The sequence below is a fragment of the Lissotriton helveticus genome, chromosome 2_1, assembly GCF_964261635.1.
Source record: "Lissotriton helveticus chromosome 2_1, aLisHel1.1, whole genome shotgun sequence".
NCBI lineage: Eukaryota > Metazoa > Chordata > Amphibia > Caudata > Salamandridae > Lissotriton > Lissotriton helveticus.
Genome location: NC_136059.1, coordinates 1055035709 through 1055062447, shown reverse-complemented (window position 1 = coordinate 1055062447; position 26739 = coordinate 1055035709). Strand labels below are relative to the sequence as shown.

The 26739-nt window shown below is 44.0% G+C and overlaps 1 protein-coding gene across 1 annotated transcript in view; it reads left to right on the top strand.

Moving 5' to 3' along the window:
• PSAT1 (phosphoserine aminotransferase 1) overlaps window positions 1-26739 on the top strand; it is a 90734-nt gene that overhangs the window by 41096 nt on the left and 22899 nt on the right. The window contains exons 6-7 of the mRNA XM_078675854.1: window positions 15481-15650; window positions 19943-20071. Of these exons, the coding sequence (XP_078531980.1) occupies window positions 15481-15650; window positions 19943-20071 (299 nt within the window). The remainder of the gene's footprint in view (window positions 1-15480; window positions 15651-19942; window positions 20072-26739) is intronic.

The window sequence follows — 26739 nt, the reverse complement described above, 5'->3', positions numbered from 1 at the left end:
GCTCCTTCCATTTAAACAAAATCCGAAAAGAAACTGGCTGTCTGGATGAATGGGGACACTAAAAAATGCGTTCTTGAGGTCTAGGACAGTAAAAAATGAGGCTTCAGAATCAATGGCTGTCAATAGGGAAGAGATATCTGGGACAACTGGGTACTGGGGAATAATACATTTATTAAGTTCTCGAAAGTCAATCACTAAACGATATACTGGAGGTGCATTTGGATCAGTACGTTTCATGACTGGAATGATCGGAGAATTACATACATTGGAGTCAGTTTCTACAACTACTCCTTGAGCGATGAGCTCGTCAATTTTGGATAAGGCTGCTACAGCCTCAGGTGGCAGTCTGTACTGTCTGATTCGTGGTAACACTACACCTGGCTTGAGTCACACGATGGGGTGTGATTTGCATATAACCAACATCAGTTGGACCTTGCGCCCATAGATGCTGCGGAACATTGGACAATCTGGGATCAAAATCTCGTAATACATAGTGCCCTTGAAGTCGCGTAGGAACAATCGTATTCCCTCTGGGGAACAGCATATAACTGCACCTAACTCTTTCAGTGTTTTAATGCCTAATAGATTCTCTGGACATGACTTAGTAAGTAACAGATCAGTAGTGCGGGACAATGGACCTACTTCTAGAGTAACTGGCTTTGAAATTTCATTTACGATAGGTTTTCCTGAAAATCCAAGGGAAACATTTCTAGAGCCTGAGAGTGGAGCCCCTGGAACTTCGGCGTGGCTGATGGTGGTCCTACTTGCCCCTGTATCAATCAAAAACTTTCTGTCTTTCCCTAATACTTGACTATGAACATAGGGACCCTCTTGATCTACAGGTATCTCGATGAGAGGCAAACCTACCTCCCTCTCTAGGCTGTTTCATGAATACGGTTGATACTCTGGATACTCAGACTGTGCATACTGGTACATCTGCTGTGTAACATGTTGTGTTGCAGCGATAGGCTGCGGTGCTGTAACTGTCTGTGGTGCATTCTGTGGCTGAGAAGTCTGTGAAACTTGTTCTTGTCTAGGCGGACGTGGTCTTTCTTTAGTCTTACCAGTAGCTATGTTGTGTTTCAGAACTGCACACTCGTTTATAAAATGACCTGGCTGTTTACAATAATTGCAGTTTCCTTTAACGGGAGCTGCAGGATGACTGGCTTGATTCGGACCCCTCTTCTGACTGTCTTGAGGAACAGATTGTGCAACTAGTACTTTCATTTTCGTGTCTTTCATACGTTTTCTCTCGTGATCTTGCTCTTCTCTGATTCTATTCTGGTGATATTGAAGCATCTGTAACATTTGGGACGGGGTATTAGCTTGCCAGGTACTTTCGACTTTCAAAACTCGATTCTTAACTTGTGGACTTGAATTCTCGACTAGTTTAGTAACAAAAAGATGAGGGTATGACTCGCTACTCGTCTTGAGGCCACTGTTTATAATAAAACATTTTTCAAATCTAGAGTAAAAATCACTAATCTTCGTCTTGTTTCTGTTTACATGCTGAGATTGCATCCCAGTCTTCCTTTTTAGTTGCTAATAGTCTGGGCAAAACTTGTATTAATAGTTCAGGTAATTCTTTACATTTATCTCCAAGACCGGTACCTGGTACTCGTGCCTTATCTTCGGCTTCTAGAACTGCCCAATCGATCTTTTTCTCTCCCACCTCCCATTCTTTTTCCTTGAGTTTCTCATATACCCCTGCGGGCAGCAGGACCTTTAACATTTTAATAATATCTGGATACGTGTATTCTCCCATACGGAGCATGTCTTTTAATTCTCGGTGGAACCCTGCTGGATCTTTATCATGACAGGGAATTAATTTTTTCATCTCTAAGAGTTCCATCTTTGTGATAGGGGTGTAAACAAACACTCGTTGCATTTCACCACCCTCTGTCTTAACTGGATGCACTTCTCGTAACGGATTCTGTCTATGTAAAAGGGTTTACTTTCTGGGGGTGAGAAATGAACAAAATGTGGGTTCAGAAACGTTCTGTATTTGTGGCGCTGTTCTAGAATGACACTAATCAAATCGGTACCTAAACCTTTCCATTTGTACTGGAGTAACTCGTTCAGGACATCATGTAACGGACCTGGATCAGAATGTTGACCCTCATACAATGTAATGAGGTGCTGGATCATATACATACCCACCAGTCGTTGCTCGGCTGGGGGCAATTTCAGAAACATTTGTGCCACTATTTCGTCTGGAAAAGTGGTAGAATCAGTAATCCATCGGACTGCTGATCGGACTAGTTCTTGTTCATGCATAGTACTTAACTCGCTATAACCGATTCGTGACTTCAGAATGTGATCGGTAGCTTGAAATACTTGTTCTAGGGAACCTGGTGCTGGATGATGTAAAACTGTCTTGTGTTCTAGACGCAAATGGCGATCTGGAAATCTAGATTTTCCTACATACGCTATCCTGGCGGGATTCTCGTCGTCTACCTCTTCAGTATCAGAGTTACTTTCTTTCTCGCTTACTTGTGCTGCTTTACGTTGTTCGTGTAACCTTATTATTTCTTTACGAATCTTCTTGTACATACTCTCTATACTACTGATGGTCTTATGCTTACCCTCGGCTATATTATCACTCCACCTTGTCAGGATTTTCATTTCGGCCTGATCTTTAGTCGGGGAATCTTGTTCTCTTATTAGACAATTAATCAGGAACTTTAATAACATGAGCTGGATCTCAGCTTTCCTTTGAGACATGACTTCACTAATACTTTCTGGATCATCCCCTGTACGGATGAAACGATATATTCTGTCTAGATCTTCCTTCATATTCGGTAAAGTGACTAGATACTCGGTCACCTTTCTCACGCGTAGTGAATATAAAACCATATTATCCTCGCCTGGGACTGGATCATAGCCACATTCGGTAAGGGCTTTTCTTATTTCTGCAACAGACTGATATCTGGGCGTACGCTGTGACGCTTGTGCATGTAATTCGGCTAACGTTAAACGCTTGTGTGGCGGCGGGGTTCCAGGAGGACCTCCCCCTGCGGCCCCTAAACTAGAGTCGTCTACTGATGCTCTTCGTCCTGGCAGAGTGGGAAATGGAAATGCAGGCTGGACTTGTATGGCGGGCTGGACCGGGGGTACCGTAACAGGTACTCCGGTGTCTGGAGGAGCGGGAAGTGCCTGATTTACAGGGACTGGCGGAGCAGGAACAGGATTTGCATATTCTGGGACTGTGTCGTCCAAATAGGACGAAATGAAAATATCAGCTGCGGTCGGTTTGTGACGTAGCTTGATCGGAACTAGTGGTGGCGGGAAATTACTGGATGCCTCTGGGGTCGCTTTTGGCAAGCCCTCGGCAAGAAGAGGATACATACCCTTAATAAGAGCATGCCTCTGTCTGTCTGACTGTTCGGTTTTAACTCGTTCACCAATCTCGATTAGTTCCCTTTCCTGGGCTCGTTCCAAGGATTCTCTACTTAGTTCTGACTTTCTGATTTCTTTTTCGGTTCTTTTATGAGATTCTTTGCGCCATAACTCGATGGCGTCTTTCTGTGACTGTCTGGCTTTCTTTTTCCATAATGCTTCTTCTACTCTCATGATGCACTCGGCATCCCATGTACCCGATACGGGCCATCTATACTTTTCTTCTAACTGTTTGGTATACTCTACCCATAAATCTAGATATAGTATGGCACTTATGCCATGCTTTTGATACATAAAATGACCTGGACTGTCCCTAGGCGGGACAGGAACTGCTTCTTCTAGCAGACCCTTTCTAGTTTTTAACTGACGTAATCTCGAAAAGAGGGACATTGCAAACTTGAATCTGAACACAATACAATACACGAGGAACAATAACAATTGAGAAAACAATTCAGGCATACCACGACATTGAAAATACATTGAATAACATTATGAAGCAACAGTTCGGACAGAATACTACCTGGAACACTGAGAACAGAAACACATGAATTTCTCGAACGGAACAGACTAGAATTACTGGATGCGCTGCTGAAACAGCACGGAACATACCGGTCCCATAAAGGGACGCATCAAGACCCGTATCCACCTAGGTGAACACTTCGTTTCAGATCTGCGTACCCAGACCCATCGGACCAGAGACAATTTAGATTGACCCTGTCTAGATACTACCCCAGCAACGGTACTCACCGGGCAGCAAGAACGGAAGGCCTCGGACTGGACTGGACTGCTTCGACGCCGGACGGACGAACTTCGGACTTCTGTTACGGGTGGGCCTCCGGATACCTCGGACCTTGGACTCTCGGCTTGGGCTCTGGTCGGGACTCGCCGCGTACCTCCACCGTCTCGTCTGGATGCTGGACCGCCTCCTCTGTCTCCTCCGTGGGCCTGAGGGATACTTGAAGCAGAAATATCTGCCGGTGCGCAGAAGAGTTCCGTCACGACTGCAGAGGGTCAGGGGGCCGGCGTGGCTTCACCGACGCGTGGGGAAAGGGCAAGTTCCTATTCGGGCGCCATTATGTGGTAAATAAATAAATAATACCTCTATTTTTGAATGGATAAATGAAGAACAGATAGCTCAATAAATAAGAGTCAAGATTCGAGGTAGTAGGAGTTTTGCAGGTTTATTACAGCATAAAGGACAGGAACAGGACAACCTGCACAGGAGTAGGATGGCAGGGCCTGACAGGGGGGCCCCGACAGCTGCCGGGCAGGATCTGGGATGAGCGCGCTAACATTTAATAACAATACACGAACATATATACTAAAACAGTTGCATTACAATACATATGATAGGCGGAGCAGTGGGTGTGGTCAATAGCAGTCGCGAAAGATAAGGGTGAAAATGGGTGTAACAGGGGCGCATACATAGACATGTGATGCAAACGTAGCAGAATATGTCATAAATGGGGCGGAAACATGGAGGGGGCTACCTAAGGAGCCGGGACCTCTAACCTAATGGTGCGCGCAAACTGGCAATGACGTGTTACTAGAAGAAGCTGGGGGCTACGAACTCTGTGCTAGGAGCAGAGACTGAAGTCTGGAGAGTCAGGGCGACATGTACCTAAGCAGTATCTAGTATCTGATGTTTAGAGAACATGTTGATAGAATCCAAAAGTTATCGGGGCAAAGGCGAACAGACTCTAAGACTGGAGCATGCATTATTCTACATGTAGTGCGTGATGAAGAATATTAAATGACCATTAAATGCAGTATTTCTCTTACATGGAGACGTAAAGGCTAGACTATGATGGTAACTATTGATGCAGTTCAGTAGCTTTAGGAATGCAGAGAAGGAGGACTAACTGATAACTGGAATCATAACATACTCTTGGCAGACTCAGAGGCAGAGCCAGGCTGGACCGGGCACTGCAAGGCAGGAAGTAAGTGAAGGGTCAGGAACACAGGTGGGGGCTGTATCGCTCCTCAGCGAGGGCTTCAGGAGACAGAAGCTGAATCTGGTGTCCAGGCCCTTTTGAGGCCTAGAAACGGGGACTTTACAATGGAATAACGTGCGCACTGAGAAACGTGGCAACGTAGCTTTACATAGGCCTGATATTCGTAGTATTCACGAGAACTGGAAACTGACATACTAGAGATGGACACAACTGTAATTGCGTCTTTAATCGAACATGGGGAATACATATGCATATTAATCATGCACACAGAACATATGATGGAGGACGCGTAGGGACACAGAACATGGCAAAATTTACTTTTCCACAACCTCTGGGCCCTCAACAAATTCCTAAGAAGCAGTCGTTTCGCATGGTAACGATCCAGGAGGTCTTGCAACTTCTGTAAGAGCAGGATTTTAGGGCGTCCCTAGACATGCAGGACGCTTACTTCCATATCCCAATTCACGGGAATCACAAAAAGGTACTTGCGATTTGCAGTAACGGGCAGACACTTGCAGTTTCGCGTTCTGCCCTTCGGGCTCAAGTCTGCACCGCGCATATTCACGAAATGTCGTACCCCGGTCAGACAGTGCCATCACCAGGTCTTTCCGTATCTGAATGACTGGCTGGTCAAGGCTCCATCCTTAGAAGACACGTCCAGGTCTTCCAACGCCTGTTTAAAGCTTTTCGATTGCTTGGGTCTCACCCTCAATCAGGAAAAATCGGTCCTACAACCATCAGTTTCCTAGGTGCAACCCTGGACACACGGTCAGCAAAAGCTTTCCCATCCGGAGAGAGGATGATCAAGCCCCTTGCACTAGCTGCTATAGTAGCCTCGAAAGTCTTGACAGTCCGCCTCTTCAAATCCCTCCTGGGGATGATATCAGCGTGTATCCTCCTGATTCCTCACTGTCGACTACGAATGAGGAATCTACAGGAGGCGCTCCCGAAGCAGTGGGTCCAATGCACAGGGTCTTTCGACGACCACATAAAAGTGAATCCTCAGATGGTCGGAGCCCTGCAATGGTGGATGTCATCTCAAGGCTTGTCATTCCTGCTTCCGGCTGCTCCTCATGTTGTCACAACAGGCGCCTTCTTGGAAGGCTGGGGAGCTTTTCTGCAAGAGCTACAGATAAGCGGGTAGTGGTCTCCTATGGAGAAGAAACTACATATCAATCTGCTCAAATTGCGGGCGGTCTTCCTGGCCCTTCAAGCTTTCCTGCCAAGACTCAAACATTCCCTGGTGCTCTTCCAGACAGACAGCACCACGACTATGCACTACCTCAACAAACAGGGAGGGACACGCTCGCTGACACTCTCGCGAGTCGCAAAAAAAAATCTGGAATTGGCTCATACTCCACAATGTAACCCTAAGGGCGGAATATGTCCCAGGCGCGGACAATGTGCTCGCCGACGCATTGAGCAGGCAGAAAACCTCGTCACACGAGTGGGAGCTAGATCAACAAATTATCGACCAGATCTTCTCCAGATGGGGCACGCCGCAAATCGATCTATTTGCGACGAGAATGAACGCCAAACGCCCACGCTTCGCAAGTTGGCATCCCCAGTCAGGGTCTCTAGGGAATGCATTTTCCATCGCATGGCGCAATGTCTTTGCGTACGCCATTCCCGAGGCTTCCCAGAGTCCTCAGGAATATTTAGGTGGAGCCTTGTACTCTAATTTTAATAGCCCCAACTTGGCCGAGGCAACATTAGTTCACAGAGCTCCACCGTCTATCCCTGGAGCCGCCGATCCACCTGCAGCAGTCTCCATCTCTGCTCACAATGAACAACAATCAAGTTCAACTTCCGGATCTGAAGTCTCTCAGGTTAGCTACCGGGCTCCTGAGTTCCGAGAGTTCCACAATCTGAATATTCCACAAGACTGTAGAGACATTCTTGCCAGAGCAAGGGTGGATAGCACGACCAAAACGTATTCCCTGAAATAGAAGCGCTTTTGTGTTAGGTGTGCAGATCAAAGCATTCAGCCTTTCTCCTCCTCACCGGAGCAAATCTTACCTTATCTATTACATCTGGCACAGTCGGGCCTAGCCCACTCCTCCATTAAAGTACACTTAGCAGCAATATCTCGTTATAAAAGAACTTCAACGAGTCAATCTCTCTGGTCAAGCAGGTTGATTAAGCAATTTCTAAAAGGGTTATACAGATCTTTCCCGCCAGGAAGTGTGTTGCCACCTACCTGGCATCTCACTGCGGTTCTTAACCAGCTCATGAAACATCCGTTCGAACCAGTACACAGAGCTGACCTGAAGTATGTCTCATGGAAAACAGCACTCCTCCTGGCGCTCACATCCACAAGGAGGGTCAGTTAGCTACAGGCGTTTTCAATCCAGGATCCTTTTCTACAGTTTTAAAAACGACAGTAATCCTGAGAACCAATCCTAGGTTTATCCCAAAAGTCCCGTCGGACTTCCACCTAAATGAACCTGTGGTTCTGCGTTCCTTCTTTCCAAACCCAAGCACGGCAGCTGAAAGATCGCTGCATTCTTTGGATCTCAAACAATGCTTGAAGTTTCACATTGACAAAACGAAAACATTCAGGAAATCTAACCAGCTATTCGTAGCTTACAGCAGACCTAGGAAAGGTCTACCACTTACCAAGCAGAGCATCTCCAGATGGATTTCTGCAGCCATTGCTTTCTGTCATGACCAAGCTGGACAGCCATTGCATTCCAAAGTGAGAGCGCACTCCACGAGAGCTATGTCCACTTCTATGGCTCTTTGCAGGGGCGCCAGTCATTGGCATTTCCAGGGCGGCAACATGGAAGTCGCCGCATACCTTCACTAGGCACTACTGCCTGGATACGGAGCTGATGTATGATGCAGCAGTGGGACAAGTAGTGTTACGCCATCTATTTCAGTAAGGTGAGCCTTCCTCCGTCCCTCATCCTACTCTGGAATGCACAATTCTTTACTAATACTATTGTGGATGTCTAATGATGGTTCATGCTCGCATGATGTGTATTCTCTAAGGACTTGTATATGCTGTTCCATCAGAAATGTGCACTCTGCATTGCTTGCTACTCTGATTCAGGCATGTGAATCTATGAAAGACACCAATAATACTGGATAAGAAATGCGTTACCTACCTGTAACTGCAGTTATCCAGTATTAGATTCACATGCAACCCTCCCGCCTTCCCTGGAAGGACTCGCCTAACTCTCTGAGTCACGCCTACTTAGCTTAGTGCGTACGAAAATCTGAGGGACTGAGGCTCCTGCCAGGAAGGTTCTAGAGGGAGGTGATAGCTGATTGGCTCTTGTTTAGAATTTGGTCCTTTTTACAAAAGGACATGGATATCTTACTAATGTGAGGCCTTTAGGCCTACTATTCTCTATGTATGTCTATAGGATATTACTTTTCTATGTACTGGAGACTCCCGTCTCGATGACGGGGAATGATTCAGGCATGTGAATCTATGAAAGACACCAATACTGGATAACTGCAGTTACAGGTAAGTAACGCATTTCTTCTAGGTGCTAGTCCAGAGAAAGTGCGGTTGTAGGTTTTTCTTTTCCTGAGCTGTTTGAGGTTTTAGTAATATGGTGCTGGTGCTTCTCGACAGTCTGACCTCACCTGACAATTCCAGTTTATCTGCTAGATACTTTGGTGTGTTGAGGTGCAAGGCTTTGTGTCATGCAAGCAATTTTCCTCTGTATTCTTGCCTCATAAGGGAACCAGTTTAGTGCCATCAGATCAGGAGTGATGTGGTTGTTCCTTTTGGATCCAGTGATGAGCCTTGCAGCCGAGTTAAGGGATGTCCTTAGTGGAGCCAATCTGGATCTCGGTAAACCACATAGGGTTGCAGTCATATAGTCTAATGTGGGAATCACTAGAGCTTGCATGGCTGATTTGAGGTCGTCTGAAGGGAGGAAGGGTTTTAGTTTACTTTGAATGTTCCTAGTTTGCTCCTCTGGTGGCTGAGCTGATGTGTTCGTGCATGGTGAGATTCTAGTCTAGTGCTATTCCCAGTGATCTTGTGGAATCTATAATGTGTGGTAGGCAGTTGAAGGCTGCTAAATGTTTCATACAGTCTTCAATGTTTTTTTTTATAGTTTTTTTTTTATTAAGCAATCAAAAAAATCAACACTAATGCAGATTTCGTATATGTAGGTACAAATAGGTGGAATACGTTTGGGGACACTGACAGTCATGACTACAATTAGAATAAATCAATGGCACATCTGGGGATACGTTGCTTATGGCGAGGGCAAGTCATCCAAGGATACGTTGCGTGGTGGACCACAGATCTCCCCATGGTATGTGTTCCATGCCCCCCATATTTGCGACCACTTCTTAGGGCAACCTCTCGCAATGTATACCGTCTTTTCTCTAAACATGCCAGTCTTCAATGTTGATGGATCTTTCAGGTGGAGCAATTGGGAGGCATTCGATTTTGAGCGATTCGAGTTTGATGTAGTTTCTAGTGAGCCAGTATTCGTTTTATTTTTTTTGCAGTTTTGTTGAGTAATCAGAAATTATCCAGGGACTATGTTTTTAGGTATAGTTTGGTATCAACTGCATACATCTGGTACAGTATTTTGGAAAATTCCAGAATTTTGGTTAAGGGCTTCATGAGCAGATTGAAGAGAGTAGCTGATAAGGTGGACCCCCGAGTGACCCCCAAAGTGACCAGACTGGTAGGGGACAGAGAATGGTTCACCTTGATTGTTAGAGTTCTGTTGTCTAGGTACCAGGTGAACCACTTTAGGACAACCCCTGATAAACCCATTATGTGTTCTGGTAAGTCCAGGAGGCTGTTATGTTTTACTGCATCGAAGGCTGAGGATGGGTCTAGGAGGCAGAATAGTTTTGATCTAGTAATTGCAGTGTGTCATCGACAGTGTGTAAGGACTGTTTCAGTGTTATGGCCCTGAATGAAGCCGGATTGAAATTGGTCAATAAGGTGGAATTGAGCTATGTGGTTGCATAGTTTGGTATAGACTCATTTCTCAAGTAGCTTTGCCAGGGAGGGGGATGGTGGTTATTGGATGTAGGTTATCTGAGATCGTGTGGTCTGCTGTGTGGTTTTTCTTTTTGTGGATTTTTTTTTAATGGGGGTTACCAGTCCTAATTTTAGGCAGTCTGGTCTAGCCCCTTGAAGTAGTGAAGCACTTACTATCCTAGTCCAGAGAGGTAGTAGAGAAGTTTTGATCTCATTGAAGACAATGGCTGGTGGATGGTCGCAGAAATGATTTGATGGTTTAAGTGTTGTCAAGATCTTCAGGATGACATTTTCATCAAAGGTTTTGAAAGTGTTCCATGACGTGGTGTTTTTGACGGGAAGTCCTTGTTGGTTTGGGAGCTGCTCGATCAGAGCGGCAGGGGCTATTTGGAGGTATCCTCGTGAGGTGTTCCATTGCTGTTTATCACGTTCTATCTTTTTTGAGTTTTTCAAGGAAGTAGGAGGCAGATATATTGCAGTTTGGCTGCGGATTGGACCCTAATATGTGGAGGGGTTAGTTTGTTGAGTAGATTGATGTTTGATAATTTCGTACAGTTTTCTTGGTGATTCCTGCTATTGTTGGCTCCACTCTGTTCCTGGCTTGTCAAACTTCACCACAGTTTCACTGAATCATTTGGCTGCTGTGCCATTGGAAAATCTGTGCTTGCCATTTAAAGGGTGGAATCCTGCACTGACCTTGATGGTAAAATCTGTAATAAAATAGCACTTCGCAATTGAGTGCTTTTTAGGTCGAAGGCCTAAAAGGCTGCGCTTGCGCAGTCTTAGGCCGGAGATTTAATGACTCTTAGTAGCGCAGAAGGTCCCGCCTCCCTGCCCTGTCTCTCCTTCATTGGCTGGCTTCCTAAACGGAGGCCAGCCATTGGAGGAGAGATGCGTCACTCCAAACAAGCCCCGTCTTTTTCGGATTCGGGGGCGTAAATTTTGCTGTTCTTTAGACAGTGACGTTGTCTGTCACTCAAATCAGCAAAACCACGCCCCCGAATCCGAAAAAATCGGAAACTTGAGGCCGCCATTTTTGTTGTCTGCAGTGAGGATCGATCTTTCATTTAGCCCTTCTACTGCAATCCACAGACACCCGGTTATGCCGCCCTTACTTCTGCCCTCTTACTGCCCTGTGACAAGCCCTCCCCTGCCTGGGCACTCTCGGCTCTTCACTCGTTTGCAGCGCGGAGCGTGCGGCTTTGGGTGGAGCCTGCCGTGTGCGCTGTTCCCTGGGCCGAGTTCGGAGTGTCGTCACTGGCGGGAGGCCCTGCTGCGGCTGCATCCGTTGCTGGATCCCCGCGGTGAGTGTGAGTGGGTGTTGGGGGGCAGGAGTACCCAATCACTTGCTTGCTTGAGTTATCTTGCATGCGGGTGCGGCAGTGTGCTGTGCCTGCAGCAGCCCGAGGCTGCCAGGCACTGGGAAGGTGCCCGAGAGCGAGGAAGCGGCCCACCGACCCGCCATAGCCAGGCGCTGGCGAGCTGTTTTAGTAAGCCTACAGAAACCGCAAAATACATGTCGGACGGGTGGGGGGCTACTCGCAGATGCAGTGACAGAAACAACCCTCTACCTTATTTAAAAGTGCGGTGGGCTCATCCAGAATTAAATGTAAATTCACATTTGCGCAGATGGATTGTTTAATGTCCGTGGCTGCCACCCCTGGTGACACAGCTATTGAAATGATAGTGGTCTGGTGTAGGGCTGTAGGACGGCGCCTCAGTTACCTCAGTACCTTTCTTTCCATTCTTGGAAGGTGGTTTTGTGGTTCAGGGCTTCTTTCCCTCACAGGTCTCCATGCACCTGGATCACCAGGGCGGGCAGGGATATGGGACTATGAGTGGGAGCTCTGTCGCAAAGCAGGCATCTTAATCTCTGTCAGCCCACCTGCCAAATGCACTCTTTTAATGCATCAGCCATTTGTGCTAACCGCAGTTGTTACCAATCGGTCCGCATGGCATGCAAACAGCATGTGGACTGCTGTTGACTAGCTGAAGTAAAGGTATTAAGCCCCAGAGATTGAGGGCACACGCTCACTAGGATATCATATCTCCGCTTTTACTGAAAAAGCATGTAATCTGGTAGCTCTTTTCCTGTAATACCCACTGTTGCTCCACTTCGCAATCCTGGGAAAGTGTCGGAATAGAAGCATTGTACTACTTTTTTAATTGGCAGGTCAATTATGCAAACCTTAGTTTATTTAATCTTTTTTAAGTTTGCGCAAAAAATCTATATACTTTTTTTTTTTTAACCAGTGGTATTTATTTGATGTAACCCCACTTTATTTAAAATTGTGTATGAAAGGTTTCTTAGTCACCAAAACCTTATCCTCGGATAATGCAGGAGGAACAGTAGACTGTCTTATTGTGTCTCCCTCACTACCTCACTCTTTCACTACCTCACTCTTTCACTACCTCACTCTCTCTGTCTCTCACTACCTCACTCTCTATCTACCTCACTCTCTCTCTCACTACATAACTCTCTCTAGCTCACTACTCCACTCTATCTATCTCACTACCTCACTATCTCACAACTTCTCTCTCTCAAAACATCACTACCTCACTACCTCACTACCTCACTCTCTAGCTCACAAGCTCACAACTTCCCTCTCTCTAACTCACTACCTCAATCACTCTCTCACTACCTCACTTTCTATTTCACTAACTCACTTTCACTCTCTTTCACTACCTCTTTCTATCTCACTACCTCACAACATCCCTCTCCCTCACTACCTCACTCTTTCACTACCTCACTCTATCTCACTACCCCACTCTCTTTCTACCTCACTCTCTCTCTATTTCAATACCTCACTCTCTATTATTTCAAAACCTCACTCTCTCTCTATCTCACTACCTCACTCTCTCTCTGCTAATGCAATAGGTATCGCATATGCAAAAAAAAAGCTAATGCCCATAGAAATGACAATGCCATTTATTTAGGGATACAAACAAGATAAAAAAATAATGAGCAATACCAATAGCTCTACCTATAATATTGCCGAGACCATTGCATTGTAAATGCTTGTTTAAATTGAGCTGTAATGTCTAACTACCCGATGTACAAATGGTATTGCTAAATCGGTTACAGGTTTCATTGTGTGAGACATGATGTGAAGGGTGGAAGTGGACCTATTTTAAATGGGAAGAAAAGGCCTGAGACTTAAGATGCGGAGTGATGTGAGATTAAAGAGCGGTCTGCAATATCAGGCTTGAGCAATATGATCTGATATTTCAACGAGTTTTACATCTTCCAGTAGTTGAAAATGGAAAGTTAGACTGCGATAAGCTTGGAAGTGATGGTTGAAACCAAAACCTTGGACTCAATTACAGCAAACTTTGGTGTTTCGGGACAAATCTGTAAATTATAACGGATGTAAAACCCTCAAGGTTGCTGTCTTGCTTTCATCTCCATCTAGAGCCTGTGCCAACAGGACAAAAACTTCTTATAAAATGATATAAACAAAATATTCCGTAAGTTTGGCACTTTGTTTCGATTCGGAGAAATTGAGTTTGGATTTCAACTACTGAGAAAATAGTTTAATTATCATGCAGCCAGTCCTTGGTGCCCCTGCCAACACACCACAGATGATGCAAACTGCACATTGACCACTGTCTTGGCATGCACACAACGTCTGTAGGTGTGCTGGCATGCTGAAGTTTAACAGCAGACTTTCACGTATTTTATTGTCTTCATTTTTAGTATATGACATTAAAAAATACAAAATATCCTGCCATATTGAATATTGTTTACTCCCTGATCAATCTGTTGGCCGAAGCTGAAAACAGACCTTGAAAAGATGCTATGATGATTTGTGTTGCTATTAATTTTGCTAAAAAGAGTTACATTATACCCTACCTTGTGTTTTGTCAAAAACATGTTTTGCAGTATGTATGGAATGCCAGCTTTAACGCGGTGGCGCCCAGTGTAAGTCTTCGTTGGTGCCTCCACTGACCTATCTTCATGGATTCCCTCACTACCACCCTCCAGCGGTGGCTCTCCACTCTCCTTTGCCCCTCTTTCACATTTATTTATTTTATAGCGCTGCTTATCCCAATGTAGACTGCACCATAGTGGAAGGGGGTGTGTGTGTGTGTGTGTGTAAGGACAAGCTTAGGTTTTATGCTGTAAGGGTACCCTCCTAGCACAAAATGTTATGCTTTGGCAAAGTTTAACACTTTACCACTTTATTTCTGCGCTGTACATAGAGCATATGTGCAAAGTTGGAAAGGTTTGGAGGATTTAAATCTTTTCTCTATCTTTACGTCTGCCTCGAAGAGGCGTTATTCTTTTACCACTCTATTTGTAACAAAGTAGATTGGGGTAAAAAAAAATCCATGGGTGAGTGTATGGGGCTGTCTGTGTACCACCCTTTGTATGGGTCCTTCACGTAAAGTATTGCATAGTGCTATCTTGTGTTACTTTAAGGTTACTGTTAACGCAATTCAGGATTTGTGCTGGAAAGTAAACCCCAAAGCAGCACTTTGTACCATCACGTTAGTGATGCAAACTTGGGTGCAAAGTGTTAGTAAATCCTATCCATAAATGTAACCCTGTCATTTGAGGGTGGCGGGACAGGGTAATTCTAATAACACTTAACTGCTACCTAAAGGAGACCTCTTTAGCAACCGAAGAATAACGAAATTTTGAGGGGAAGAGAACAGTAAGGTTCTAATCTAAACAAATGCCTTTCAATTTGCATGCAGTACTTGGATGCCATTTTATAGCTCAAATATGCTATTTTAGGATTGAAACTGAGTAACAAAAGGATCTCTGCGACAAAAGCAACATCCCACTGAGCTAGCTGCATAAAATACTCATCTGTGATCTACATGTCACACGTTGTGCTTTGTAGCAGGAACATTAACACTCTATGCTACTATATCAGGAGTCAAAATGGTATCTCTCCCTCAAGTGCATTAACCATGAGAGCTGCCATGCCATTGTAATTATCTCCCGAAAGATGCCACACCCAGCAAGATCTCTGCATGCTGCTCTTATCTCGGATCAGCATGCCATGCAGCGTGCACACCCTTAACCTTGGAGCCCGGTGGGATGGCAATGTTCGCACCACCACAAAGCCCAGAGTGAATATATGTTCTCCAGTGCTTTGCAGCGTTAAAATGACACCCGCGTTCACTGACTTATAATTTCGTTTTTTACAGTTTGGACTCATTTTTGCTGGAGCGCAGAAGAACATTGGCTGTGCTGGCGTCACTGTGGTGATAGTCCGCGAAGACTTGCTCGGATTTGCTCTGAAAGAGTGCCCTACCATCTTCGACTACAAAATTCAAATGGGGAACAATTCCTTATACAATACCCCTCCATGTTTCAGGTAATTCTGGTCTTCTTGTAAAAGTCAAGCTTATGAAATCAACACTCCTGTACTTTTTTTTTTTTTTTTTTTGAATTTTTAAAACCTTTTTTTGTTCCTCCCTCTATTCTCGATTTCATTTACATTTGGATGAAGTATTTGGGCACATTCAATTGTAGCAACGGTAACAAAAAACTGGATGCAAACACTCCCTATTTATATCGCGTGCGCTTCCTTAGCTCTTTCAGTACAATGGCATTGTACAGTGGAAATGAAAGCCAACCGTGCTTATAAAACCATCCCAAATAAGGACAGATGCAAGCACTGGCCTGCTCTCAATTAGTAGCTGAAATATTGCCGCACCCATTTTGTCGGATATGAAGTCTACACAGAGCTGGGTTTAGTACACCATTAGCACGCACACAGACTTAGTGGTGTGTAGAACTGTAAAAAGGTGACCCCCCCCAATTTACTACTTTTTTTTATTTTAATTTGGTAGGTTTCTAATACTCGAAGTTATTGTAAGCAGATCAGTCATAAATAAAAGCTAGCGTTTTCTGATTGGTCGAGACAACATTGCTTTTTAGAACACTTTTAAATTGTATGTTGGGGGCTGTATGTTTTCTACAGGAACCACTACATAGTATGGTCAGACGTACTTGGGAGCCTATTATGATCCCGGGCGGATCGCCACCGCCTGGCCGGCGGTGGTGATCCGCCTGCCAAATGTCCCTGTGTGTCACAGGGACCACCATATTAGTATGGCGAGGGGCACTGTGGCGGATGGAAAGACCGTCCGCTGCTTTTCGCCGGTCTGTTTCCTGGCTGGGAGGAAAAGGTAGATAATATGGTGGTATTATCATGTGCCATTTAAAAGGCCTTTCCATGGTGGTGATGCCGCCATGGAAAGGCTTGCGGAAAATGCTTTGGGGGCCCTGTTACGGGCCCCTGGATGGGGTGGGGGCGTTGCCACCTATCATACCCCCTTCATTGGCATACTTTAGGTGGCAGGCATAATGCACAACATGCATATTTTACATTGCAGCGGCTGCTGCTTACAGCACCGCCTGCCACAATGTAAAATATGCAGGATGCGACCGCCAGGCTGGCGGTTGCATCCTAATGGGCTTGCGGGACTGCCACACCTCTGGCGGTCGGTCCCGTTTACCGTTAGGGTGTGTCCGCCCGCCATCGTAATGGGGCCCCTGAGTGTTTTAACGAGAAGATCGTGCTGCTTGAAGAAGGACCAGGTATATGTTTACTAAAAGTGTGCTAATTTATTCATTTTATTTGTACTGTGCACGAAAACCCGATTGTATTCAGGTGCTGTTCAAGCAGTGATTTCTGGGCCTAAGGAAGCGGGAAGAGTTAACAGAAAAGCCATGCTTATTTGGGTTTAAGAAAGGGGAAAGGTGAACATTTCTTTCTGAAAGTAGGAGGAAGAGCAGCACACAATTTAGGATCAAGCTCATAGAATTTAAAGTCCCATTGTGTTTGGATTTTAATGGGTGACTGTCAGTAGCACGAAATTAGCTTATCTCAAAGGTCTGACGAGCAGTACTTGTTAATTGTTTTGTGTAAGTGAATTAACTTCCTGGCCTCCAAATGGAGTAATTTTTTGGAAGGACAAATGATGTTTTGTAAACAAGATGGTCGCTATGAGGTGGTTGTGCTGCTACATGAAACTTCAGATGTCTACCAAACAGTGCGATGCTGTTATCGAGTTTAGATTTGATTAGGGTTCCCGCACGTATTTTTATTAAAGTTTACCAGTACAAACGGAGTACCTTTCGTAGGAGTTGGAGATTGAACCTACTGTTCTTGACAGTTTTGTTGATTTAGAGAACAAGACCTTACTAAAACTCTTTATTTGTTTGTAAATGAAAATACAGACACAAAAATCAGGATATTGTCATTAAGCCGAGAAATAAACATTCCCAATATTCAGCATATCTTTTTGCAAGCCAAATATCCGATCATGTTTATCGGTTGTAACTTGGTTGATTTCTACATACTGTTGTATTGCACTAAGCATAGATATTCATGAATCCTATACATATTCTATCTCAATCATTAGTTTTGCAATGCTTCTTTTACTGGGTTCCTCATTAGTTCATTAATCATATCTACCCAGCTAGCTAGGTCAGCTGGTGCTTTCTTATCCTTTTTCCAGCTTTTATGCGTATTTTCTCAGGCCTAGCTCACTTTATTATGCCCTTTTCCCATTCTTTCTTGAAGGTACCTCGATGGTGAAGCCAGTGTTGGGGGAACGTAACTTGCACTGGAATTCCAGTTTATTGACTCTTTACACACTTAAGAGGGACATCAAAGACAGTAGTGAGGAGGACCGAGCATGGAAGAGGCACAAATGCGTTTTGGCCGAACCACCTTAAGTTTTGAACCACTATGCCTGAACTAGCGGACACTTTCTAGGAAAAAGTGCTCTATAGACTGGTGACATCACCAGTTGCCTGCTGATTGATCTTGGTGTCCTTATACAGGAATTACATTTTAGGCCCTGCCAATGCATCAGTTGGAGCTGTGGTAAGATATTGAACTTAAAATGTGATGGCAATAGGACGGAGCCCCGAAGGACTCTATAAATTGTTCATTGCACAAAAAAGTGCATACAGTGTAAAAAAATTATTGTATTAGATCGGCTTTAAATGGGGGTTGAGTTGACGTTTCACTCCCCTCATTTTTAATTATCCCTTTGAAACATTAAAATAAAGTTACTGATCAGTCCACCAAGATGCAGTCTTATTCTCCTTAAGAATTTAAGCTGCGTTCTTCTTACCTCATCCACACAAACCGCCCCTACAGGCTAATGAACATCGCCAACACGCCAAGAAATCCTCCCTTGCTGAAGTGGAAGAGGTGTGGCGCAGCGGCCAGGGCGACTGACTCCGGAACCCGGGAGCTCCCGGTTCAATCTCCAGCACCGGCGGCAGGTCAGCCCAGCACCATGTGACTCTGGGCAACAGCTCGCTTAATCTTCCCAACGGCCCGCAGCGCCCTGACACCTTCGGGTAATTGTTCGCTCTTTACAAATACTGGACATTTACAGTTCTAGCCCACACCAGCAACCTCTGGGGCTGGTTTGAGGAGATACCTTATGGTGAAGCATGCCACCTGAGGGTGGGTGAGGGTTTCTGTCCTGAACAAAATAACTTGTCTATAGTAGAGAGCAAACCCCCTTTAAGACTGATCTACAGTAATTGTGCACTTTTTTATGCAGTGCATAATGTTTTTTGGAGTGGTACACAATTAGTCGTTTAAATACTCTACAAAGTTTCGGAGAAGAGGAAACCAAATTTGCCAACTTAACACATTGAAATCTGTTCTGATGTAATTATGAAGCAGCTACATGGGCCTATTGTGGTTTTAACCATTCTGAAGAATTCATGCAGCAAAAAATTATTGACGACTCCAAGGGCTGTGGAGAGGGCAAGCATCATCTACGGTAAACATCCACCCTACAACCGTGCTGAATTTTTAAAAAAGTCACCTCCGGCTTCTACCTTGCTTGATTTTGGCATAAACCCTCCTCTTTCCAGGACAAAATGCTGGCTTTTGTGGAAAATGAAAGCCTCTGCCAGTGTAGAAATGTTCTGTCCGATCCAGTTATAATTGATGATATATAGATTTGTATAGTTCATGGAAATTGTCATATCCTTAGCAAAATATGGTAGATCTTTGCACATGCTCTATTTTCTATTGCAAATCATCCACACAACAAAGTAATTTGTAATGCAGTGAAATATTTAAGAGCATCCTAGAATTTGAATCTGCAAGATGAAAGAAAGCTTTAAGTGTGCTACTCATTTTTCAAATTGTAAAATTGATTATTCATATAATTAAAAAAGTATGCTGCCTAATATCCTCCTTAAGATTTACATAAACCATTCTTTGTTGCTTCATAATGATTTGCATTTTGTAGTTCAAAGCATTGCTGAACAGTAATCCCTCCAGAGTTGAAGTTTAAGTTGCTCCGGTGTTTTGTACAAGGCATCCTCGAATGATAACACATCTATCTTGCTGGATATTTAATATTTTTGCTAACCTCTACGGAGGTAAAGTTCAGCTTCCTCAAAGTGTGCCTCCTGTAGCTATGTATTATATTCAGTCAAAGTATTAGTGGAGTGTCTTAAATGTTCTCATTGCATGCAGAAAAAGGCTATCCAAAGCAATTAATTTATGTTGTCGGTTGTATTGGACTCCCTGGTTTTATCGGTGAACTACAGACAGGGAACCAGTTGTAATTTGTCTCTGTTGGTGCACACTGTGACTTCATCATTGTTTCCTTCTTACAGCATCTACATTACAGGTCTTGTTCTGGAATGGATTAAGAACAATGGTGGTGCTGCAGCCATGGAGAAAATGACTCGTCTCAAATCAAATATGATTTATGATCTCATTGATGAATCCCATGGATTTTATGTGTAAGTTACTATTTTTTCTTATTGTTGTTTTAAGTGTTTCATGTCCTCTCTCTTATTCAAAGTATTTTGCATATTTTAAACCATCACATACTTCGATTTTATTGCTGATTTATAGCAACGTAATGCAAAAGGATGCTCACTTCTTACTCCCACACTGATGTCCCAGAAATAGGTATTTGATACTGGCACTGTAGGATTCCACATGCATGCTTTTTTTGTGTGCTTTTTTTCGGAGTTACACTAGGGTTTCTAGTGGGTTATTCTTGCTTTTGTATTAGGAAGAGGTCCTAGTGAGCAGATGTAATTTGGGCATATCCAGGAGGGATTTAGCAAAAGTGGGACAGCAGAGGATGCCTGGTTGTTTGCTTTCCTTACATTTTGAGGAGTTGGAAGTATTTATGTGTTCAATGAATGACTGTGTGTGATAAAGAAGTAGTTTAATAGGCTGCAAGAAAATCTTGCAAATGCACTTCCTCTGAAATGTTTCACTTATTTGGGCTCCCGACGAGAAGTGATCTGCACCAGTTTTTAGTTTTAGTGGTGGTTGTGGTTGTCAATCCTTGTTTGTTGTAACCGATTCAAGCCGCAAGTCATAGTAAGCGCATGCATTGATGTGCAGGTTTTGTGCTGTTCCTGATTGAGGTTTCAAATCCGTTTTTGTTTCTTATGATTTTAAATACTTCTCTAAATGAGAATAAAAGATTGCTATTTCTGTTGAGATTATTGCGTGGAGTGTTCAATGGCACTTGAATTTGAACGCTAGTTCTTAAGAATGGTGCTCTAAAGTTGTCTAGGAGGGGAGTTGTAATGTCTCTTCTAACGGCAGTCAAAGAAGGATCACAGCCATGTTGTCTGAATAACCTCTTTCAAATAGTCAATAAGAAATATGTTTAATTGTGTATCCATACCTGGATACATTTAGGTCAATTTGTATTGTCTCCGGACTGCCTGCAACTAGTCTTTGAATGACTTGTTGGAACTGGTAGAGCGCGCGAGGTCACCCAGCCAATGATTACGCCGTTTCCGGCTTCAGGGCCCATATACTTTCAATTCACACTATTCATTGACCAGGCGACTTCACGGGCTGCTACCAATTGTGTGTGTGTTCCCTACTGTTATTACTTAGTGTACCCGACTTACCATCCACCGACACGGGTACCTATGACTTCAATGGATCAGGGGCCTAGCTGTAAAAGGAAAGGCCGCAAATGCAATTTCAAATGACATTCAATACTGTTGGAAATGACCACGGACAACTGGAAGTTTTAAAATGTTTATCTAAAGTTCGTTTTCTGAAAGCATGAGATTTACAAGAATAAGGCAATCGATAATCAAGATAATGAAAAGTACATAACTATAGAGAAATAAAGTCAGGGTAATCATTAAAATGAAATTATGAGATGCAAAGGAAATATGCTATGCATTCAAGGCAGGAATTCTTTAGAAAATCTAAGTAAGGTCGTTCTAGACCATATCAGAAAATGACAAACTGCAATGCAAAATATGATTTCTAAAAGATAGGGTAACATGAGAACATATCAAGAAAATTATGCAAATGACTTTACGTTTCAATAGTTTGCGGCAAAAGCATGGAAAAATCAACGTATGCAAGATGTCTCTTTATTTGAGCAAAAGACAGAAATATAGAAAGGTGCAAGTTTAAAGGAACTTAGAGCAGTATTTACCTAGACTGGTGTGGAAACCAAACCCTGGCCACGGGTCAGTTAAGGACAGGAAACCCTCAAGGAAGGATACCCCTCAAAGGACAGCAGGTTCAGAACGGACACCCCGGACAGGACAGGATACCCTCAGATTAGGGATCAGGACAGGACCTCAGGACAGGACAGCAAACCCTCAGGACAGGACTGCTCAGGACAGGACCGCACCCGCAGTTTGGAAGCAACGCCTGCGCTCCACCCTCTCTGCAGCGATCGATCAAGACCCCGATTGGGTCAACGAACTCCCAGCAAAGTGCTTCGCCAGCACTTTAAGGTTCAGTAAAACCTTAGTCTATGGTCAATTTCGGACAGAGTGCTCCGCAGCTCTCTGTATCTTCAGTCACCTATTGAGTACGATGGGTCAGTGACAGGTCAGCTAAACCAGACAAGTCGGACAATTCCCTAGGTGAACCCAGGGTAGATATACTGTTTTGGGACAGGGTACCACCCCCCAAATGTTGCAAAGTGTCAGAATCCCCAATTTCGATTGGTCCTAAGGTAGGCTTTGGGTAACACACCAATCATATCAGTCTATTTAGATGCTACATTTACATATTTGGGTACCGCCTAGCGAGATTGGGGTTCCCATGAGAAACTGTGCAGAAACATGAGTGACAATTTACATTGTTGCCGAGCTAGGACAATTGTCTCTGTTTTCCTGGGTTTTTCAGGTCAGTTCTCAGGAGCATCTTGCCCATCACTGCCAGCTGGCTAAGTTCCATCAGCCAAAGTTGTCAGGTCCCTGGAAAAGTGATCATGCGCAGAAGGGACCTCCAAGATGGCTCATCGGTACAAACAGACCCCCATTCCCCGCGGTACATGAAAAGTAAGCGAAAACAAATTAATACATAGAAATAACGTTATGAAAACACATCATTTGGTTTTGAACTTTCAACTTATCACTACAAAATATACTTATGCAGTCTAAATGTTAGCTACACATAACATACACAAGAGCAGTGGCACGAGCAGTACCACGTTGCAGGCAAAGCTATGAATTACGCATGCGCATAAATTTCCCTCCACTTCTGCAGACCCGTCAGGACACGTGAGTGTGGCTGACGCATGCGCAGTAACAAAATACAAGCGGCGGCCATATTTTACGGACACGGATTAAAATGATTAGGAATACACATAGGCAAGCTTCTTAATCCTTATTCAAACTAAAAATAAACGTTAGTAAGACGTACACTTATTACCTTGTTACACATAAACGAGGTTCATGACTTCGGCAAGGTCGCAAAATATGCGAAGCTTTGCTTCATCAATCCCCTCTTTGATGATATTTACTATCATCACAAAATAAATGGAACCAGATGCCAACTTTTCTTTCACACTTTATACAGTTCTATTTCTTCTAGCAATCGCTCCAGCTTTTCTCGTTCATTTTTGGTAGGGTGAGAATTCTTCACCTTTTTATAGATCTGATTATTCATTTCTTCTAATTCGAGCTCATCCACACTCCGTTTCACTCCTCTTGTATTTACTTCTCTCTCATTCACCTCATACTTCTTTGTGTGTTTGCGGCATTTGCAACAGACAAATATGGAAAATAGGATGAGACCTATAATTACAATTGGCATCAGTACTTTGAGCAATAAGCCTTTACCTATACTAGCGAACCAATGACCTACATTTGAGAGACCATCTACCAGTCTCTTCCAGGCACTATCAACCTCGAGTGGTCTGAGTTCCTTTGCCAAATTAGTAATGTTTCTCACATATCTTTTGAGCTGCACACTTTTGTCCGGAATATAAGTGCAACAATGTTGCGCCTTCAACATCCGGCAGACTCCGCCCTCTTTCGCCAATAAGGTATCAAGAGCAAGTCGATTCTGCAAAACCATTGATCTGATCGCAACCATTTCGGTATTGACCAGCAGAAATCCATGAGCTGTCTCAGTCGACAACACATCCACTATAGTGGACAATTTGCAAATTCTGTGAGTGTTCAGAACCACTCCCACTCCAGGTATCAGTGCACTGAAAATACTACCCATAATTTCACCTATACTTTCTCTTTTACTACGCACTAAGCCATTAGTATTTTCACTGCTTCCAGCAATTCCATTCACATGGTATATTTTCGGGAAGACAATGCCAAAATAGCAACTTCCATACCAGTGATCCGGCAATTTGAAATAAGCCTTGTCCCCACAAATATAATAAATTCCGGGAAACACAGGCTCTGACCCATTTTTGAAACCCCAACCTCCAATTACCTTGTAATTATGTTCGCATTCACTGGAACCAATGAAAATGTTATTATAATAGCTAGTCTTCTTGCGGTGAAGACATAGCTTGCCTTTCTTTTCAAAATCCAGCAACAGAGCAGGACCCGCCCCACCAGTTGAGGTGCCTTCCATGTTCTCTGCCCACTTTGGCTTTTTCTGACTTTCGTCATTAGCCTTCTTTTGTATTTTAATTCTCCTTTTCTCTGCCATGTTTAGGAACATCTTTTCCTGCTCATGCAAAGAACAAGTCAAGTTATCTCTGTGTGCGTCCGCTATGTCAATGTTACCTATAGTCAGGAAATAATCTCCCATGTATCGTATTGCGTCACTTTTGGTATGTACAGGATTCAAGTTCCCACGTATAGGGAGCTCAGAAAAGATCACGTCATTGTTAGAGTGATAGTACTGTAACGGTCCTCTTTTGTAAAATAAACTAGCTAAAATGCTACAGGAAATTCCGTATGTCAGCGGCAAGTGATGGTATGTCACGCCTTCAGCTACAGAAGTAGGTAGCTTCATGCAGACATAGCAATCTTCAATTTCCATAGTCTCTACATAGTGTATTAACAAGTTTGCGAAAACATTTAAGCGTGTCCTGTTTTTGATTCTATGATAGTGTAGTTCTTCCTCATCTGATGCTTCTAAGTCTTGTTTTGTTTGTCTCAGTGCTCTCATGTCTAGCTACACTCTGTGTTGTCAGCTCTTCACTGTCAGTATTTACAATTTCAGTAGGGACAATATTAGTATCTTTGCTTACAGCAAAGGGAATGAAAATTGTTAGTCCTATCCACAGTAATATCAGGACAACTATACTACAGACACATACCTTGCAGCATGTTTTGCAACAGCTGCGACTGGGTCTACCATTCACGTTTGAATCAGACATTTTGGCTTCAGTAGAAGTTTCTCAACCCCTCTTTGTGTCTCTACACAAGTATCTTACTTTGTGCAAATTCACGGTGGCTCTTCTTCCTCTTCGTCAGAGTACTCAGGGACGGGCTCTCCGTCGCTTACGTCAGTGATATCGAGATCTTCAAGTTCTTCTAACACAAGTGTCCATTCAGGTGACTTGTACTTTTTGTTTTGTCTCTTTATCCGATCACTCCTTCTTTTGGAAGTGTCTTCTGGTTGTCCTGCTATACGAGCACTTCTCCTTTCTTCTGCACGTTTTTCTTCTACTGTTTTTATTCTCAATCTCAATTTCTTTATGTATTTAGGCTCAAGATGCTTTCTTTTCTTAAGTCTTTTTGTTGGTACTTGGACTTCGTTTCCTTCTCTTGCCCTTTTGTTCTCATTTACTTGTGGCAATTCTGTTTCAGTTTCTTCTTCTTCTATCTGACTAATTCCAGGGCTAGCATCTGTTTCTTCTGCCTGGGTACTAATCTGGCTTTGTTCAGGTAAATTTTGCTCTCCCAGTGTCTCTGGTTCTGTTTCCTGAACACTTTCTTCTGGCACTACCTGATCCTGTTCAAGCACTTCGATCTCTTGATTTTCTTCTGCTCGAACTATTACACTATATCTAGTCTGTCCCTTCCCAATATCAGGAGTCAGTGGAGGAGTATCAAACACTTGCTCTGTATCCTGCACTTGTTCAGTATCGGGCACTTGTTCAGTCTTATTCACTTGTTCTGTATCAACCACGTGCTCTGTCCCTGTCTGACCTTCTCCTTCCTCAGTTTTGATGTGAATCTCAAGATTCTGAGGCTCTTCGCCTATGCCTTGCTTTTCCTGACTAGTCCACTCTCTACCTTCCCAAAGTCTTTCATTTGTTCGAATAGGGTCTTCAGTGAGGTCAACCAATGGAATCCACTCTTCTGGCCATATGCTTGGCAGCTCGTCTTCAGCTACTTCTGGCTCAGCTTCTTGGACCCCTTCAGCAGGCTGGGCTCCTGGTAGTTCGTTGTCAACTATTCTTGGGCCAACGTCTGCTGATTCTGCAGCTTGACTGGTACTGGGCTGTACGTCATCAGCTATTTCTGGTCTGGCTCCTGCAGAGTCCTCTGCTGGACGTCCTTCTGCTTCAGGCACTTCGTCTGGTGGTACCTTCTGGGTGTGGCTGGCGTGTATCCAACGCGGAACCCCTGCACACTTGACTGCTGTGGTAGTCACCAGAATCACCTGACGTTTTTCTCCCCACCTTGGCTCCAGGCAGCTCTTCCGAGTATGCTTCTTTATCTTCACCCAGTCCCCCGGGACCAGTTTGTGGAGAGGAGTCGTCGGATTGAGGATGGCGTCTTCTCCGATCTGGCGAGAGATAGAACGCACTTGGTCACCCAATCTTTTGCAGTATTCAAGCACCAAATCATCAGTAATACTCAACAGTTTGCTTCCAGGCACCCATGCTTGTCTCATCACTCTTCCCATAATTATTTCATGGGGACTTAGGCCTGTTTTGCGATCAGGGATACTTCTGAGTCCCATCAGGACCAAGGGCAGGGCCTTCACCCAGGTCAATTTAGTTGCATCACACAGTTTTGCTAGTCTGTTCTTGATAGTTCCATTTATTTGTTCCACTACTCCAGAAGCCTCTGGACGGTAGGCACAGTGAAGCTTTTGGGAAATTCCAAAGGCCTTACAGAGTTCGTCGATCACTGCATTCTGAAAATGTGAGCCTTGGTCTGATTCAATAGTGACTGGAACCCCGAACCTAGGTATCAGTTCTTTTAATAAACACTTAGCTACTGTCTTTGCGTCATTTTGGGGAGTAGGGAAAGCT